General features: G+C 31.6%; 1 protein-coding gene across 1 annotated transcript; it reads right to left on the minus strand.

Moving 5' to 3' along the window:
- Positions 1-988: 988 nt before the first annotated feature.
- LOC139848796 (GDSL esterase/lipase At4g16230-like) lies at positions 989-3,557 on the minus strand. The gene is made up of 5 exons (XM_071838491.1): positions 3,293-3,557; positions 2,204-2,334; positions 1,824-2,069; positions 1,488-1,740; positions 989-1,224 (listed from the first exon to the last, which is right to left on the minus strand). Exons 1-5 carry the CDS (start codon positions 3,555-3,557, stop codon positions 989-991), a joined length of 1,131 nt encoding a protein of 376 aa, XP_071694592.1.
- Between the last annotated feature and the right edge of the window lie 13,524 nt (positions 3,558-17,081).

The raw sequence follows: 17,081 nt of genomic DNA on the forward strand, positions 1-17,081 counted from the left end.
TGTCAAAGCCCAGTGATCAGGATCTTTGTTCAAGACGTTTCGTTCGATCTCATTATGTTAACGAATGCGAGTTTTCTAGACCTGTAATATGTAAGATATGTTGTAATTCTCACGCAGCAAAGTTATGTATTAAATTATGTAGTGAGGTACATGGAGAGGACGTTATGTATATATTTGGCCTGTTTGTATTTTGATGATTAAGTTTGTAATTATGAAACGCTTTAGGATGTAAGTTATGGTAACGTTGTAATCGTTGAATAGTTTGGCATGTAATTTAACTTTGTAATGTAGCCATCGACGAATGATGGTAACTTTTTGATCGTACAATGTTTTGCCATGTAAACTTGAAAGTGTAATGAATACGCATTGTAACAATCGCATACAATTATCAGCAGCGTAGCGCGCACCCCTACGTTCTTGTTTAATACTATGATAAATAGATTTGTATGTTAATAAAAAATGTAGGTACAAAAAATGTAATTGTAATTCACTTTCATGTTTATTTCTTAAAATCAAATCTTTGTTGGTAGTGCGTCAAATTTCTGTTTCGAATATAACTTGTTGCGTTTAGTTCGTGAAATTATTTCGAGTTTAACGGTTATGGCGGTGAAACCTGACTCGCATCGAACAAAAAGATAAATCCCTCCAAAAATATAGATGATTTTTATTTGTTGAAATTTATATTAATTAGCAAACTTACGATTTGCCCCCTGAATTTATCATTTACATCCATAAAAAGTTACATATTTTACTCCAAAAGAAGTTGCACTTTTGGCACAATGTTATTATTCATAGTTTGCCAAGCGACATCCCAATGTAAAAAGTAACAAAACGTTAACACCAAACTTTATGCCTCACTTTGGCAAATATAATTAATAGAATTATTAAGATACACAAAAACTAGATCGAGTTTATAATGCATACAATTATTTATTAAAACCTTGATAAATAGTAATTATTAATAGCAAATGAAACCTCACTTTGAACTCTAGTCTTCACTTTCAAGATTCAAAAGAGCTCTAATGTTGATAGGAGATATATCTTCGATGCCTCCATCTAAAAGTCGCTTTGCTATGATAACGTTGGCAGCGTCTGTCGGATGATAAGGGTCCCAAAAAACGTACTTCGATCTATCAGGACAAACTTTCGATTTCGGTCCACATGGCACAAGGCCACCGTGTTGACCAAGCACACGACAACACGCATGATCGCCATTATCAAAACCTGTTACAACTTAAACACATTCTCTTAAACCTCTTGAACCAGAAAAAGAATCATAGCATACAATGGCAGATTCACACATTTTTTCGAGAGGGGCATAACATTAAATTTAAAAATAATAATAATATGATAGGTTAAGACGTCGAACTTTAACATATGAATACACTAAAAAGTTCAGCCGTTAGGGGCGGCTGATCCAGTTGCTCTACACTAGATCTGCCCCTACATAAAAATTAAGTGTGTATCCTATTGTAAAGATTACTCACCATATGATTTAAAATTCTGAATAATATCGTTAACAATTCGATTTACATCCGCATAAATGAATAATGACCCTTCGAGTGAGTTATTCAGATCTTCGAGTAAACTTTTCAACTGTGAATTGAAGAGTTGAGCCAAGTGATTCGGCAAAGCTGCACATTTTTCTCCAGACATATTTGTATCTCTTACATATGGAATGCATCCGATAGGACCCACGTTCGAAACCACAATCTTTCTTGCTCCAAAATAGTATAGTCTCTGCATTTGTATACCAACCGAAGAAAACAAAATAAATTTTGGTTTCTAGATAAGAAAGTAGTCCAAATTGTTAATAATGTTACCTTAAGTTGTCCTCTAAATCTTGAAATCATAATTCCAACAAATTCCTCAGGGGATACTCGTTTTTGCTCTTTAGTTGAAAGAACGGGCGTAAGGTAGTTATTTATAAAATCGTTTGAACCCATCGTTACCGAGTATAATGCTTTATTGAGCAAATCTTGTGTTGCGGGTACATCTATTCTCGAGATTATATCATGTCGCGTGTTTGCAAAGTTGTCAAGTTGTGCATCCATGTTTAATCTGCCAATCTAAAACATACAAAAGGTATCACATTTTCGTGTATGACATGCTTGAAGATGAAACCATGCTTTGAAATGATAATCTCGTTTTGAAAAAGAAAAAAAAAAAAAAAAAAAAAAAAAAAAAAAAAAAAAAAACTTACAAAGATATATCCGGTCTCATTTAAAATTCCACCACCACCGGATGCATAATTTACACCTTTAAGGACTACTGGGCCGACTGTCGTTGGAGCCAAGTATGGCGGCCTAAAATCCTTCTCACCCAATTCTTGTCCTGCAAAACATGATTACAATGTTCATAACAATGTTTTGGTCCCTCAAATGTTATACCAATAAATATAGCACAATTTGTCGTTCAAGTAAATATATAAATAAATAAATAAATGTGGCACAAAGAAGTGAAAATAGACTAAAAAACACACAATCTGTCTCAAATTAATAGTTTTGTTTTGAATTTAAATAATCACAAATTCTTAATTTTGACTTTAAATAAATTTTTTGTTTTTTATATAATATTATATGAAATTCATTTAAATAAATAAAATTTATATGTGATTTCACTTGATATAATTTACATTAAATATTTTATAACACTAAAAAAGTTTAAGGTCAGAGTTAAGAAATTAAGAATTTAAAAACATAAAACAAGACTATTCATTTGAGACGGATGGTGTAATATAGATCAAATTTCATTTTAGTGTGTATCAATGATTTATATTTTGGAAAATGTTGAAATTGAGATAATATGATCAGTATGTTATCCATGTGGACATCCACATAACTATCACCTATCATCTCTTCCATTGAAATTCTTCAATAAAGTTTTTTGATCAAAATTTTAGTAATGTGGTAGCCACATCATCATATTTGATGATGTGCAGCCTCGGGAATGTCCACGTGAATAATACACGACACACGTTAATTATTTTAATTGCAACTCTTTAAAATATAAATTATTTATACGTAGTAAATTGAAATCATAAACTTTTATGAACAATGCTAAACGTGATATCATATAATAAGAAATCAAGTCTTTAATGTTATAGATTTCGCTATTTGCCCGATAAAAAAAAAACCTTGCTAGCAAATTATATAAGTATACTGATAACGTCAGCTCTAACTTTTCATGAAACAAATGCTGTAAATTGCGTGTCATTCCTATATAATCTTAATTTTTTTAACATTAATAATTTAAAGGTGACAATACAAGATATGGCATATAGTTTACTCACCTAGAATGTCTGTTATTGTTCTTCCATTCGTATATCGTCCAGTAGGCATCCCAAAGTCGATCCCATAAGGCGGGAAGTTCGCCTTCGATAGCGTTACAAGATAGTTATTATTTCCTGCATCGACTAACGAATCACCGAAAATAAACTGAGCAGGAAGTGGTTTTCCCAAACAAGTCATCCCTGACCAAAACAAGACCATTAAAGCAGTTACAACCACGTTAACTACTTCTTGTGTATATCGAAACATAAATGTTCGTCGTCCCATGATGATTGAGTACCAAAAGTTAATAAATTAAATTAAGAAAGGGGCCGAGAAAGAATTGAATTGTGATTACCAAATGAGAATATTATGACTAACTAAAACTTCGTGTTACAAATTAAAAAACCCAATAAGCTAGTGATGATACTCGTAATACTATATAACAAACTGTTGTATGTAAGTTCGGTTTTATACTCCATGTTTGTTTGAATAATTATTAATTGTGGTTATTCATAAACTCGAGTACCTATAAATTTGCCGCCATTAATTAAATATGTACACAAATAATTTTAGATGCGCCTTTTAGGCCCTAAATAATAAGAACATCACCTAGCTATTATTTACTCCTAAGTTTTTGGTCCGTGTAGACACAATTTTCACAGGATATACGACGTATTACATGTGAAAATATATATATGCTTATGTTAGATTGGTACGAGCTTCAAAACATTTTATTAAAATAAACAATATATCAAGGGTACATTTATAATAGAAGATACAGACTAATTTGGATACACGAAACTAAGAAACTCAAAACTAAGAAACACGAATTCTATGCTATATTTAATTAAAACCACGAGAGGCATAATAGGGGAATGTCGCTGAAGATGTAACAGGAGAGCTAATTTTTTTAGGAAAAATCCTTTAACCTCTATCGCAGTCAAAGTTGGGTTGATCACTTGTAAAAACAAGCTGGGAAGAAAACGAATCATAGTACTGGAAACTTCAGCATAACTTAAACTGAACCATTCAAATTAATTAATTAGTGTAATATATTACACGAAAAACTTCAGCTGTTTGATTGGGTTATTAGAAAGATCTCTTGTTGTTGTTTTTATTAGACCAATTCCAACCTTAACGTCTTTCTCAACACTTTCTCAGCATCATATCAGCTTTTTCTCTCTCCTCCTTCCTCACCACTTCCTCCCATAACACTCTCGTAACATAACATTCTCAACCATGACATACTTTCTTAAATTTTATTTATTTATTTATTTATTTATTATTATTATTATTATTATTATTATTATTATTATTATTATTATTATTATTATTATTATTATTATTAATTAATTAATTAATTAATTAATTAATTACTACAAATCCACTTTTATAATTAATTACTACATACCTCCTATTATAGAATTTATATTTATATTTATATTTATTATTATTATTATTATTATTATTATTATTATTATTATTATTATTATTATTATTATTATTATTATTATTATAATATAATATAATATAATATATAATTTAATATAATAAATAAAATCAAATCAAAAACACCCACTCATCTTCTTCCTCCCTTAAACCCACTTTTTCACTTTTATTTTCTTAACTTCAATTTTTGCTAAATTTTCTTTCAATCTTCTTCCTCTCTTTCATTAAAGTAGTTTTAACAATCAAATGATACAAAAAACTTAAAATTATACTTGAAAAGCCCCACAAAATCTCGTCCTCAAATATGCTTCTATACGAAATTGAGCAGCACAAAGTGAAAAGAGAAACATGAGGGCGGCCGAGGGCGGCCGGAATGACATCGGCGCCCTCGGATGGAGGCAGGGATGACATGGTAGAAGGCGGGCCGCTAGAAGTGGTCTTAAAAGATCGTGAAAGATATTTATACGATTCAAGAACAATTTAAAATTATCTGTTTCGTACCTTGTTTATTGATACAGGTTTCTTTCTTATGCAATTAATATCTAAATCTAAATTTCAATATAATAATAATAATAAATAAATAAATAATTCGTAACATAATAATCAATTCAATCGAATTATCCTAGAGAGATCTATGTCAATATTTTTGTATGTATATGGAGTATTATGCATGACACTATTTAAATTTTGCCACCTCTAGCTAATACGGTTTTTGCTTTGAGTTACAACATAACGTGGGCATAAATTAAATAGCGAATAGGATATAGTTATAGCATTTAATCTATAGATTATTTGGTTTGTAGTTTATGTTCATTCTTTATTTGAATGCTTGATAAGTTAATAAGTTGTTGGTTTACAACATGCATGCGCGCCTACATTTACTGGAGGTCTACATGCGTCTTACAAATTAGCCTTTTTGATAGCAAATGTTCAAAATAAGCATTCGTTAAGGTTAATTGAATAACTTTAAACCATTAATTAAACATCAACAATCTTTATATACGGAGGAGTATGGTGTATTTTAAACTAATATTATCATAATTATAATTAATTATATTATATATATGGAAATGCATGAAGTTTTTTTTTTTTTTTTTTTTTACAGGGACCATCCGTGATATTTTGTCTTTTTTATAGCATAGACTACATACATTTAGTACTTGCATTACAAACTTAAAAGTATTACGATTAATTATTTTGATATTTTCAAATTATTTTTTGATAAAAAGTTTATGAAAATTTGAATTATTACTTATTAAATTCACATATTTAATTATAATAAACAATGTCACTTTAGTGATTTTAGTTATTAAGTTAACAAATAATTTAATTTACCAAACACTTTAAAAATCGATTATTTGATTATTGCGTATCAAACGCATAATCAAATACAAACACCACTAATATATAATACGTTTTTGTACAGCTAATTATATGATTACAATTATTTAAAATGCATAATCAATTTCAAAACGCAAATTCAAACACCTCCTTGATATTGATAAATGTTCATTTAGAACACCCATTAAAATTATTCTAAATAAACTTGAACTAAAAACCAAAAGTTCATCTTTTATGTTTACACTCCATATATCTTATATCTTGTGACGATCGCTCCAAATTCATATGGACGAACACGTCATTCATCGATTTCATTGCGAGGTATTTGACCTCTATATGATACGTTTTGTAAACATTGCATTCTTTTGAAAAGGCACACCATAAATGAATATTTAAAACAAAGGTTTTCGACATCTGATGATTTCTACATATAGACAATCACCGTAAATAATAGTTTACAATAGTACTTCCGTTGACAATGCAGTCAAAATAAGATACATGGTGATGATTTGGTGAATGCAACGTCTCCTTGGAAAAATATGCCATGTAAGACTCCATGCACATAGCTTGTCTAACATATAAGCAAACAGCGGAAGACTTCTAGGGAACCTGAGAATAAACATGCTAACAAGTGTCAACACAAAGGTTGGTGAGTTCATAGTTTTAATATTGCGCATAATCTGTATATAAAGGTGGATCATAAGATTTCAGTTGTTTCAACCAGAAACGATTATCAAAATATTCTACAAGATTGAGCACCCTGGTAACTAAACTTTAACGTCTATATAATAAGTACCCTTGTTTTAACATACATGCAACCAACATGTACAATACACGCAAACTAACTTGTACTAACCTCAAATAGCATACCTCTGTTTTATACTTCAGGCTAGGGTTTCTATACCTGGAACAGACGGGGATGTCAAGCCCTATGGATCCATATATAACTACTCGCGCCCAACAGTTCTTATAACTGGCAGTTACTAGTTACCAAAGCTAATGGATTTTCGGTTCAAACTCAGTGTAGAATTAAGTATGTACTTGTGTCCATTGTTTAAAATAAAGTGTATGTATTCTCAGCCCAAAAATATAGATTGCAAAAGCAATTAAAAAGGGAGCATATGAAACTCACCTTAGCAGCATATAAAGTCGTTCACCAAAATGTGACTGAAACTCGAATTACCAAATAACCGTAGATCTCAACCTAGAGAATATATGTTGGTCAATAAATGTCTATCAAGCTAGGTCAGGTCATAGTGTATCACAATCCTAATGCTCGAGATCGACATACAAAAGTTATCAAAAGTCATTTCAAAAAGTCAATCTGACTCAATACTATAGTTGAATGATCATGGCAATCGAAACATTTTAACATTTCACATAGTTTTCCAATTCTTGTAAAATTAGACTACAGTTTTTATAAGGCTTTAAAATATGATAAAATAATCAATTTTGACAATTGTTCAACAAAACAAGACGTGCCTTATATAAGGATTCATTTACTCGGCTGATAATATTCAAAAATTCAATTTATAAATCTTACAAACAAGTTTCAAAAGCAATTTCAATTAATGTCAATCATAATTCAGTTGATCATATCTTTTAATTCGTTCACCGAAATTACGCGATTTCTAAATGAAAAGTTATTGATTTTTCGCCAGCTTTCCAAAAACATGCATATCATATACCTTTTATCAGTAATATATGTATTTACTTCGTGATTCATCATAACTGTTTAACGAAGAAATTTAGCATACAAGCATGCATAAATATATATACTCGAGCACTAGACATGGATACACAATTAATATATAAAAGATAAGATATGAATGCTCACGTATCAATATTGTGATCCAATATTGCAGGAAAGTACGTAGACGCAACAGAGATGATAAACACTAGGTTTGACTTGCAAACAATACCCATGAATATTACCCATAACCTCCATAGTTATAACCCATAATCTCCTTAGCTAAAACCCATATGACAACCCATTTTGAAAGTGACACGCTCATGACCTCGTCGTAGTATTTTATGTATAATACTAATTAATAATTAATAATACTAATAATAATAAGATTAATAATAATAATAATAATAATAATAATAATAATAATAATAATAATAATAATAATAATAATAATAATAATAATAATAATAATATATAATAATATATATAATACGAGAGAGATAGAAAGATGTGTGCAAACTGAATCAGAAGTCGAGCTTTTATACTTGTGGCCTGAATTCTACTGCCATGCGATCGCATGGTCTCCATGACCATTTCCCATGCGATCGCATGGGAACATTTTCCAGCTCACAAATGTTTTTGTCCTACGCTTGTCGACATATTTATTAATTATATTTATAATATATAATTTATATAATTAATTATATATTATATTAAATTCACGTGCATAGTTGACTTGTAATTTTTTTCCGATAAGTCGTACGTCATCACGCGACTTATGTCCTAGTTCTGGTTTTTCGAGTGTCCCTTCGTATGCTGAGAAAACTTGTAATTTACATTTTGGGACACGTACCTTTATCAAAATATAGCCTTAAATTATCCCTAAATTATATCACTCGAAATATAACTTATACATTTGAGTGTTTTGATCATTTACTTCTATAAATCATCGTCTCACTATTTGTTAATATATATATAACAACAAATCGTTTTATGACCAAGTTAATATTATATTTTATCGTATTGTTAAATATATATTTTCAATATTAATAAATACGTTTTAAAATACATATTGCAAGTTATTCATATAACTAATTTTAACAGTTAATATTCTTTATTATTGTATGTGTCCAAATTACGTTACTTAAACAAAAACATATTAACAATCAATTCTAAAAACGTTTTCACACATTTGAAATATAATCAATTGAATATCATGCAGTTTAGTTTTCTACCAACTAACTTTTAACTCCGTAGTTAATTATATCAATTAGATAATCAAACCAACAAGTTTAAAGCACAGTATCATATACTCAACACTTTGTTACGTTTTCAAGTTATAGTATATGTATCTATTTACATATAATTGTTCGTGAATCATCGTGAATAAACGAAGGGTAATTGAATAGTTCAAAAGTTTTGAGATTCAACTTCATAGACTTTGCTTATCGTGTCGGAAACGTTAAAGATTAAGTTTAAATTTGGTCAGAAATTTCCGGATCATCACAGTACCTCCCCGTTAAAGAAATTTCGTCCCGAAATTTGAGTGAGGTCGTCATGGCTAATAATAAAAATGTTTTTATGACGAATATGAGTTGATAAATAGAATTTTTATCACCGTTGAATAATATGGATAAAACAATCCAATTACTCGAAGCGTATAAGAGAAGTTATTGTAATAGAGTGAAGATGAGTAAATACATGTTCACCTTAACTGATGATGTAGTCACGGTTGATTTTCGGAATTTAAGGATTAAAGAAGATCTTTGTAATCTATATAAGATTTGATTCTTCGGTGATTAAGGAAATTATGATTTCCTTTGATTAAATGTGTAATCTGCCTCGATTGCTATGTCTGATATTTCGCAATAAATTAACCACTTCCGTTTCATTATTTTCACTACTCCTACATCTTCTTCCTTATTTCATACTTCCAAAAGATTGTGAAATGCTTCATCCAGTTCTGATTCTTGATATACTCCTAACTTTCATATCTGTCATTCTTCTTTTTCATCTACCACCAGAGGAAGTTATTTTCTTCAACCATTACCTTGGGGTTATAGTGTTTTTCATTCTCCCGTGTCTTTATATTGCTATACGCATTGATATACACGGTTTGTAATTTCGGGTTTGTTTTCGGGCTTGATATTTTCCATTATATTTCGGAGCTTCATGCTTTCGTTTTCTCTTCCCGACTTTAAGTCAAGCGAATAATAGTCCAGAATTCATAGGTATGAAGTTTTGGATGAACATAGTTAATGTTCTAAGAAAGAAATTGTAATGGCACGATCTTGATTTGTCAAATTACCAGAATATCTGGAAAAGACCGAATCATCAAGAAATATATTTTCTTGATATATTTAGAGAGTATATAGAATGAGAGAGTTATGTAACATGATTCATGATGAGGGTGGGATCTGTGAACCTTTATCATGTTTCATTAGAAACTCAACATGACTTACTGTAATATAATCACGTTAATCAAGTGTCATTATATTATACTAACTCATGCTTCAATTCCCAACATTACTTCAAACATCCATTTTTCGAATTTTTCAGATTTTTGAAACTAAAATAGTTTCTTTTATGATGTAACACAGATAGCGCGAAGAGATGAATGATTTCAGATAAGAATAGTTATGAAGATATAGAAATATCGAGGATATTTATAATGAAAGATACGATGATATCTTAAAATATTTAAGATAAGATGATGATGAAGAATATTGTCTGCAAAGGTTTTAGAGTAAGGAGTAAGGTATTTGCTAAGGATTTCAGCATACACTGAATCATTTGGATTCTTTGAAGGCAGGTTCAGTCTTTGTGATTTATCCACAGCCTCCTTCATACTTTGCTCAATCCGTTTTCCAGTTCCAAACCTTCTCTTTTTCTGTGCTTTTCCAACACACTATTCTTTATCATCAAACTTTTGACTGTTAAAGTCGTTTACAGTTTTTGCTGATTCAGCAGCATTTTTTCAAAATTCGGAGAACTAGTTTCACAGTTTGGGTGTTTTTCAGAAACTTTATATTCGAAGTATGTAAGTCTAGAAGATAGACATTATATGTATATATATAACTGTTGGCGTAGAATTACTGCGAAATTCAAAATACTGATTGCTAATTCCTGGTAGTTGGTATGGCAATTACCGTTACAAGATGTGGATGAGTATATGATAGGGTTTCAATGAGTATAATGACTTTTCAGAAGGTCAAGGATTAATGAAGTCATTGGTAAATTTACTGCTAATGTGGTGGAACATAAAAGGTTCCCCGATAACAATGATGAAGGGGTAATCGTTATAATAAGGCTTATTCGAATGACCAATTGAAGGTGATTTTGCTGGAGTGGTGACAAAACTGTCTATTTTGAAAAGGGATTGAAAAGTTATTTTAGCTAATAAATGCCAAAGGGTCTGACACAGATACGTGTTAAACTATGACTTTAATTTCGAGGGTTTTTCAGGTACAAGACTGCGGTAACATGTGGTTGGATCATCATCTCGATGATTCATTATTTGAAGTGTCTTAGGGAATTTCGAGGGATTTGAACATAGATTGTAATCGTTAATATTCATATGATGTTCTAGGAATTTGAATGATACAAATACTTTTCTGGGTTTTATGATGTTCTAGCACAGTTTTGAAGTCAAAGTATAGCTTCGAAAGATGTAGGAATGATGTCTTTAGTTAAATCTTGACTTGGATTTTGATTTGTCAAAATCAAAATATGTAATCAAATTTGGATGAGGATGGTTGCTTTGATTTTTATAAAATAATATTTATTATTGTGAAAGTAGTGAGTATAGTTCATGATTTGTTGAATAAGAATCTAAGAATGTAACATATTAATTGTGAATTTATATATCTCTCGGGTATTACCTACCCATTAAAATATTCTCACCATTAACAGTTTGTACAAAAGAATTTTCTTAATTACAATCTTTATGAAAATATACCTACATATATATTTTCCTTAGATGTAATCATGGATTTAATGAGTTAACATAATATTAATCTCATCTGGTTTTTGACTAGGACTAGAATATATAATCTCTAAAACTTTTAGAAACTACATATTCTCTGCAAAATATTTCTTCGATGAAGTTATGAATCAATACTTCATCGTTTGTTGTTGTTGGTATTCCTTAGTATCTATGGTGTGTATGACGTTGATGTTCGAGGTACAGATTGTGATGTTGAGGTATGGGATGCGGATGTTGTTGTTGGTGGTGGTGATGGTACTGTTGGTGTTGCTGATGGTAGTACTGTTGCTGCCGGTGCTACTGCTAGTGCTTGTAACCTTTGCACCACATTCTCCAAAGCCACTACCCGAGCGCGAAGCTCGTTGACTTCTTCTATTACACCGGGATGATTGTCGGTTCGGACGAGTGGACGAATAAGATCTAGAATTTGAGATAATATATAATCGTGACGAGACACTCTGGAAATGAGAGAGAAAATGGTGTCTCGAATAGGTTCGCCGGTAAGTGCTTCAGGTTCGTCGCCAAGAGGGCAATGTGGTGGATGGAAGGGATCACCTTCTTCTTGTCTCCAATGACTAAGCAGGCTACGAACCCATCCCCAATTCATCCAGAATAGGTGATGGCTGATTGGTTGATCCATTCCGGTTACACTGTCTTCGGAATTCAGGTGAATATCCATATCGGAATAGCTGTCGGAGTTTAAGGAATTTGAACTAGATACGGGATCCATCTTGTATAATTAGGAAGATGATTTTTGATTTGAATTAGATTATAGAATTTAGTTTGGTATTCTTCAATACATAATTACATATGTATATATAATACCAAATTCCATAAATCACGGAGAAATTTTCGGAAGGTGTTAGGAAAAGTTTACAGTAACAGATACGCTAAGATATGAATTTTTGTCTATATACTATTTATGCAATAAATGCAAGAAAACATGTCTAGACATAAGAATGATAAGCATGTAAGTTCCGACAAGAAATAATAAGCAAAACTTTTAACATGCAGACACGGTCAAAGTCCAGACTTACTAATGCATCTTAACAACTATCAGTTAGACACACTCATGCAAGAACTGGTTCGCTAGGACCAACGCTCTGATACCAACTGTGACGATCGCTCCAAATCCATATGGACGAACACGTCATTCATCGATTTCATTGCGAGGTATTTGACCTCTATATGATACGTTTTGTAAACATTGCATTCTTTTGAAAAGGCACACCATAAATGAATATTTAAATCAAAGGTTTTCGACATCTGATGATTTCTACATATAGACAATCACCGTAAATAATAGTTTACAATAGTACTTCCATTGACAATGCAGTCAAAATAAGATACATGGTGATGATTTGGTGAATGCAATGTCTCCTTGGAAAAATATGCCATGTAAAACTCCATGCACATAGCTTGTCTAACATATAAGCAAATAGAGGAAGACTTCTAGGGAACCTGAGAATAAACATGCTAACAAGTGTCAACACAAAGGTTGGTAAGTTCATAGTTTTAATGTTGCGCATAATCTGTATATAAAGGTGGATCATAAGATTTCAGTTGTTTCAACCAGAAACGTTTATCAAAATATTCTACAAGATTGAGCACTCTGGTAACTAAACTTTAACGTCTATATAATAAGTACCCTTGTTTTAACATACATGCAACCAACATGTACAATACACGCAAACCAACGTGTACTAACCTCAAATAGCATACGTCTGTTTTATAGTTCAGGCTAGGGTTTCTATACCTGGAACAGACGAGGATGTCAAGCCCTATGGATCCATATATAACTACTCGCGCCCACCAGTTCTTATAACCGGCAGTTACTAGTTACCAAAGCTAAGGGATTTTCGATTCAAACTCCGTGTAGAATTAAGTATGTACTTGTGTCCATTGTTTAAAATAAAGTGCATGTATTCTCAGCCCAAAAATATAGATTGCAAAAGCAATTAAAAAGGGAGCATATGAAACTCACCTTAGCAGCATATAAAGTCGTTCACCAAAATATGACCGAAACTCGGATTATCAAATAATCGTAGATCTCAACCTAGAGAATATATGTTGGTCAATAAATGTCTATCAAGCTAGGTCAGGTCATAGTGTATCACAATCCTAATGCTCGAGATCGACATACAAAAGTTATCAAAAGTCATTTCAAAAAGTCAATCTGACTCAATACTATAGTTGAATGACCATGGCAATCGAAACATTTTAACATTTCACATAGTTTTCCAATTCTTGTAAAATTAGACTACAGTTTTTACAAGGCTTTAAAATATGATAAAATAATCAATTTTGACAATTGTTCAACAAAACAAGACGTGCCTTATATAAGGATTCATTTACTCGGCTGATAATATTCAAAAATTCAATTTATAAATCTTACAAACAAGTTTCAAAAGCAATTTCAATTAATGTCAATCATAATTCAGTTGATCATATCTTTTAATTCGTTCACCGAAATTACGCGATTTCTAAATGAAAAGTTATTGATTTTTCGCCAGCTTTCCAAAAACATGCATATCATATACCTTTTATCAGTAGTATATGTATTTACTTCGTGATTCATCATAACTGTTTAACGACAAAATTTAGCATACAAGCATGCATAAATATATATACTCGAGCACTAGACATGGATACACAATTAATATATAAAAGATAAGATATGAATGCTCACGTATCAATATTGTGATCCAATATTGCAAGAAAGTACGTAGACGCAACAGAGATGATAAACAATAGGTTTGACTTGCGAACAATACCCATGAATATTACCCATAACCTCCATAGCTATAACCCATAATTTCCTTAGCTAAAACCCATATGAAAACCCATTTTGAAAGTGACACGCTCATGACCTCGTCGTAGTATTTTATGCATAATACTAATTAATAATACTAATAATAATAAGATTAATAATAATATTAATCTTATTAATAATAATAATAATAATAATAATAATATATAATATATATAATACGAGAGAGATAGAAAGATTTGTACAAACTGAATCAGAAGTCGAGCTTTTATACTTGTGGCCTGAATTCTACTGCCATGCGATCGCATGGTCTCCATGACCATTTCCCATGCGATCGTGATATTGCTCAAAATAGATATATCATTAGTCGCAATATCAAGTCTTTTTCATTGTTTTTCCATTTGTATTTGTATAGTCTCCTTGTATAATTCATTGTATTGTAGTTAACTTTAGAATCATTGTGTAACTGAAGAAATATGGAAGATATTAAGAAATATGGAAGAAGTATGGAAGATATTTGCAAGAGAAATCGAAACAGTAACTTCCAGCACAATGGGACGCCGTTCAGGGCTTCGGGACGCCATCCAGCCCTTTTAACCGGGACGCCGTCTAGTGTTTTGGGACGTCGTCCTGAACTTTAAACTGGGACGCCGTCTGGGAAAATGGGACGCCGTCTTGCTCCATGAAACGGGACGCCGTCCATCCTTTTAGGACGCCGTCCCGTAGTAGGTTTCAGCCGACTTTTGTGCTTTTTACCTACTTTCTCCACTTTAAAACCTCATTATTGAAGATCAGTTAAAAGGAGACGAACCAGGGAGTACAGAAACAGAATTTTCAGAGGCTTAGGTGACGATTCAAGGTGATCCTTGGAGTAATCCAGGATCACCTAATCCATCATTCCAATCCAAATTCAAGAATCATCAGGATCATCATCCAAGATTGCTTCAAGAGGTCGATTCTTTCAGTTCAATGAATTCTATCTTTATTTCCAGTTTGTTATTGTCTTTAAATATGATTGTTAGCTAGCTCTTTTATGCTTGTCTAGATTAATAACCAAGGTGTTGAATGTAATCTTATTGATTGAATGTATTATGCGTGATAGATTAAAGCTTGAATTAAGAACCATGCTTATTGCTGTTAAAAATCATTTGTATCTAGTTAATTGATATGTTGTTGATAAAGAGAACTCTTGTTGATGTATCATATTGATTTACAATCAACTTGTCTTAGATTGATTGTTTGCTAAACCGGACCAAGGGGGTAAACTAGATTAAAAAGGTTAAACAAAATAGGAATGAATTGTGTAGAGCGAACGCAAAGACAATTGTTATTCAAGTCTTTAATCTTGTTGATCAACTAGTCACAAACGAAAAGGTCTAAGTAATAGGGAACCCTCGCTTAGTAATTCTAGTTTGAGTACTTGCTAAAGAGAACTCTTGGCGAGTCGATTTAGGTGATTAGCATACTTATAATTATTTGATTACAAATACAAGAACTATAGTGAAAAGGGAACCCTTGATCTTGTTATTGTATTTGCGTGTTTTTCCGAGAGAACTCTTAGTGAACCTATTAGATAACTACACACATAATTATTCAATCAGGCCTTAATTTCAAAACTTACATTCAATATCGAGGGTAAAAAGTCTAGATGAGCATATTCCTTTTATTTGTTATAAAAACTATCTTTCATCTTCATAAACCTAAAATACCAAAAATTATTGTCTTTAAACTTATTCCTTTATTGATTTGCCCATCGTTAAAGGGCAACCCAATATCTTGTACTTGTGTGATTCCTTTTATTTTAGCTTAATCACAATTTAGTTCATACAATCTTAATTTGCACATATAACTGTCCTTGGAACGATACACGGATTTTACCATTATCTATACTACTACACGATCGGGTACACTGCCCGTTAGTGTGTGTAATCTTTAAAACCGGTACTTTCCATACGATAAATTCATATACCACTTTCCGCACATCAAGTTTTTGGCGCCGCTGCCGGGGACAGTTGTGTCAAGATAAGAATTGTTGACTAAGTTGTGATTATTATTTTCTTAGATTTTATCATTTTTTGTAGAATTTTTTGTTATTATTTTTCTTTCACTGTTTAGTGTCGGTGCTTTTATTCTTTTCTTGTTTTTGTCAGTTGCAGGAAAATGGTTGACCATAGGAATATGACAATGGGTGAGAGAATGAGAGTAGAACGGAGGAAACTAATCGAATTATATTTATCTCCTAGTGTTACCAACGAGGGGTACCAAAAGAAAGAAGAAGATGAAGTTGTGGTTAACATTAAAAACATGTCTATGAAAGAAAGGATGATAGCCGAAGGTTTCTGCCCGTGTTTTTATGGGTCTTGGCAATGTTGCATGAATCCGAACGTTAAACATTCGAGTCCCCTACCCACTATGCAACATGCTACCGATCATTATTCACCGTTGATTCTGTTTCCGGAAAATTCAAATGTGACAGAATCCAGTCTAGCTCCACAACTTGTAACTTCACAATCTATTTTGCAAGACGAACTGGTTGTTGAAAAATGTACTCGTTTAGATCCACTTTCTGAGCTT

The sequence above is a fragment of the Rutidosis leptorrhynchoides genome, chromosome 5 (genome assembly GCF_046630445.1).
Source record: "Rutidosis leptorrhynchoides isolate AG116_Rl617_1_P2 chromosome 5, CSIRO_AGI_Rlap_v1, whole genome shotgun sequence".
NCBI lineage: Eukaryota > Viridiplantae > Streptophyta > Magnoliopsida > Asterales > Asteraceae > Rutidosis > Rutidosis leptorrhynchoides.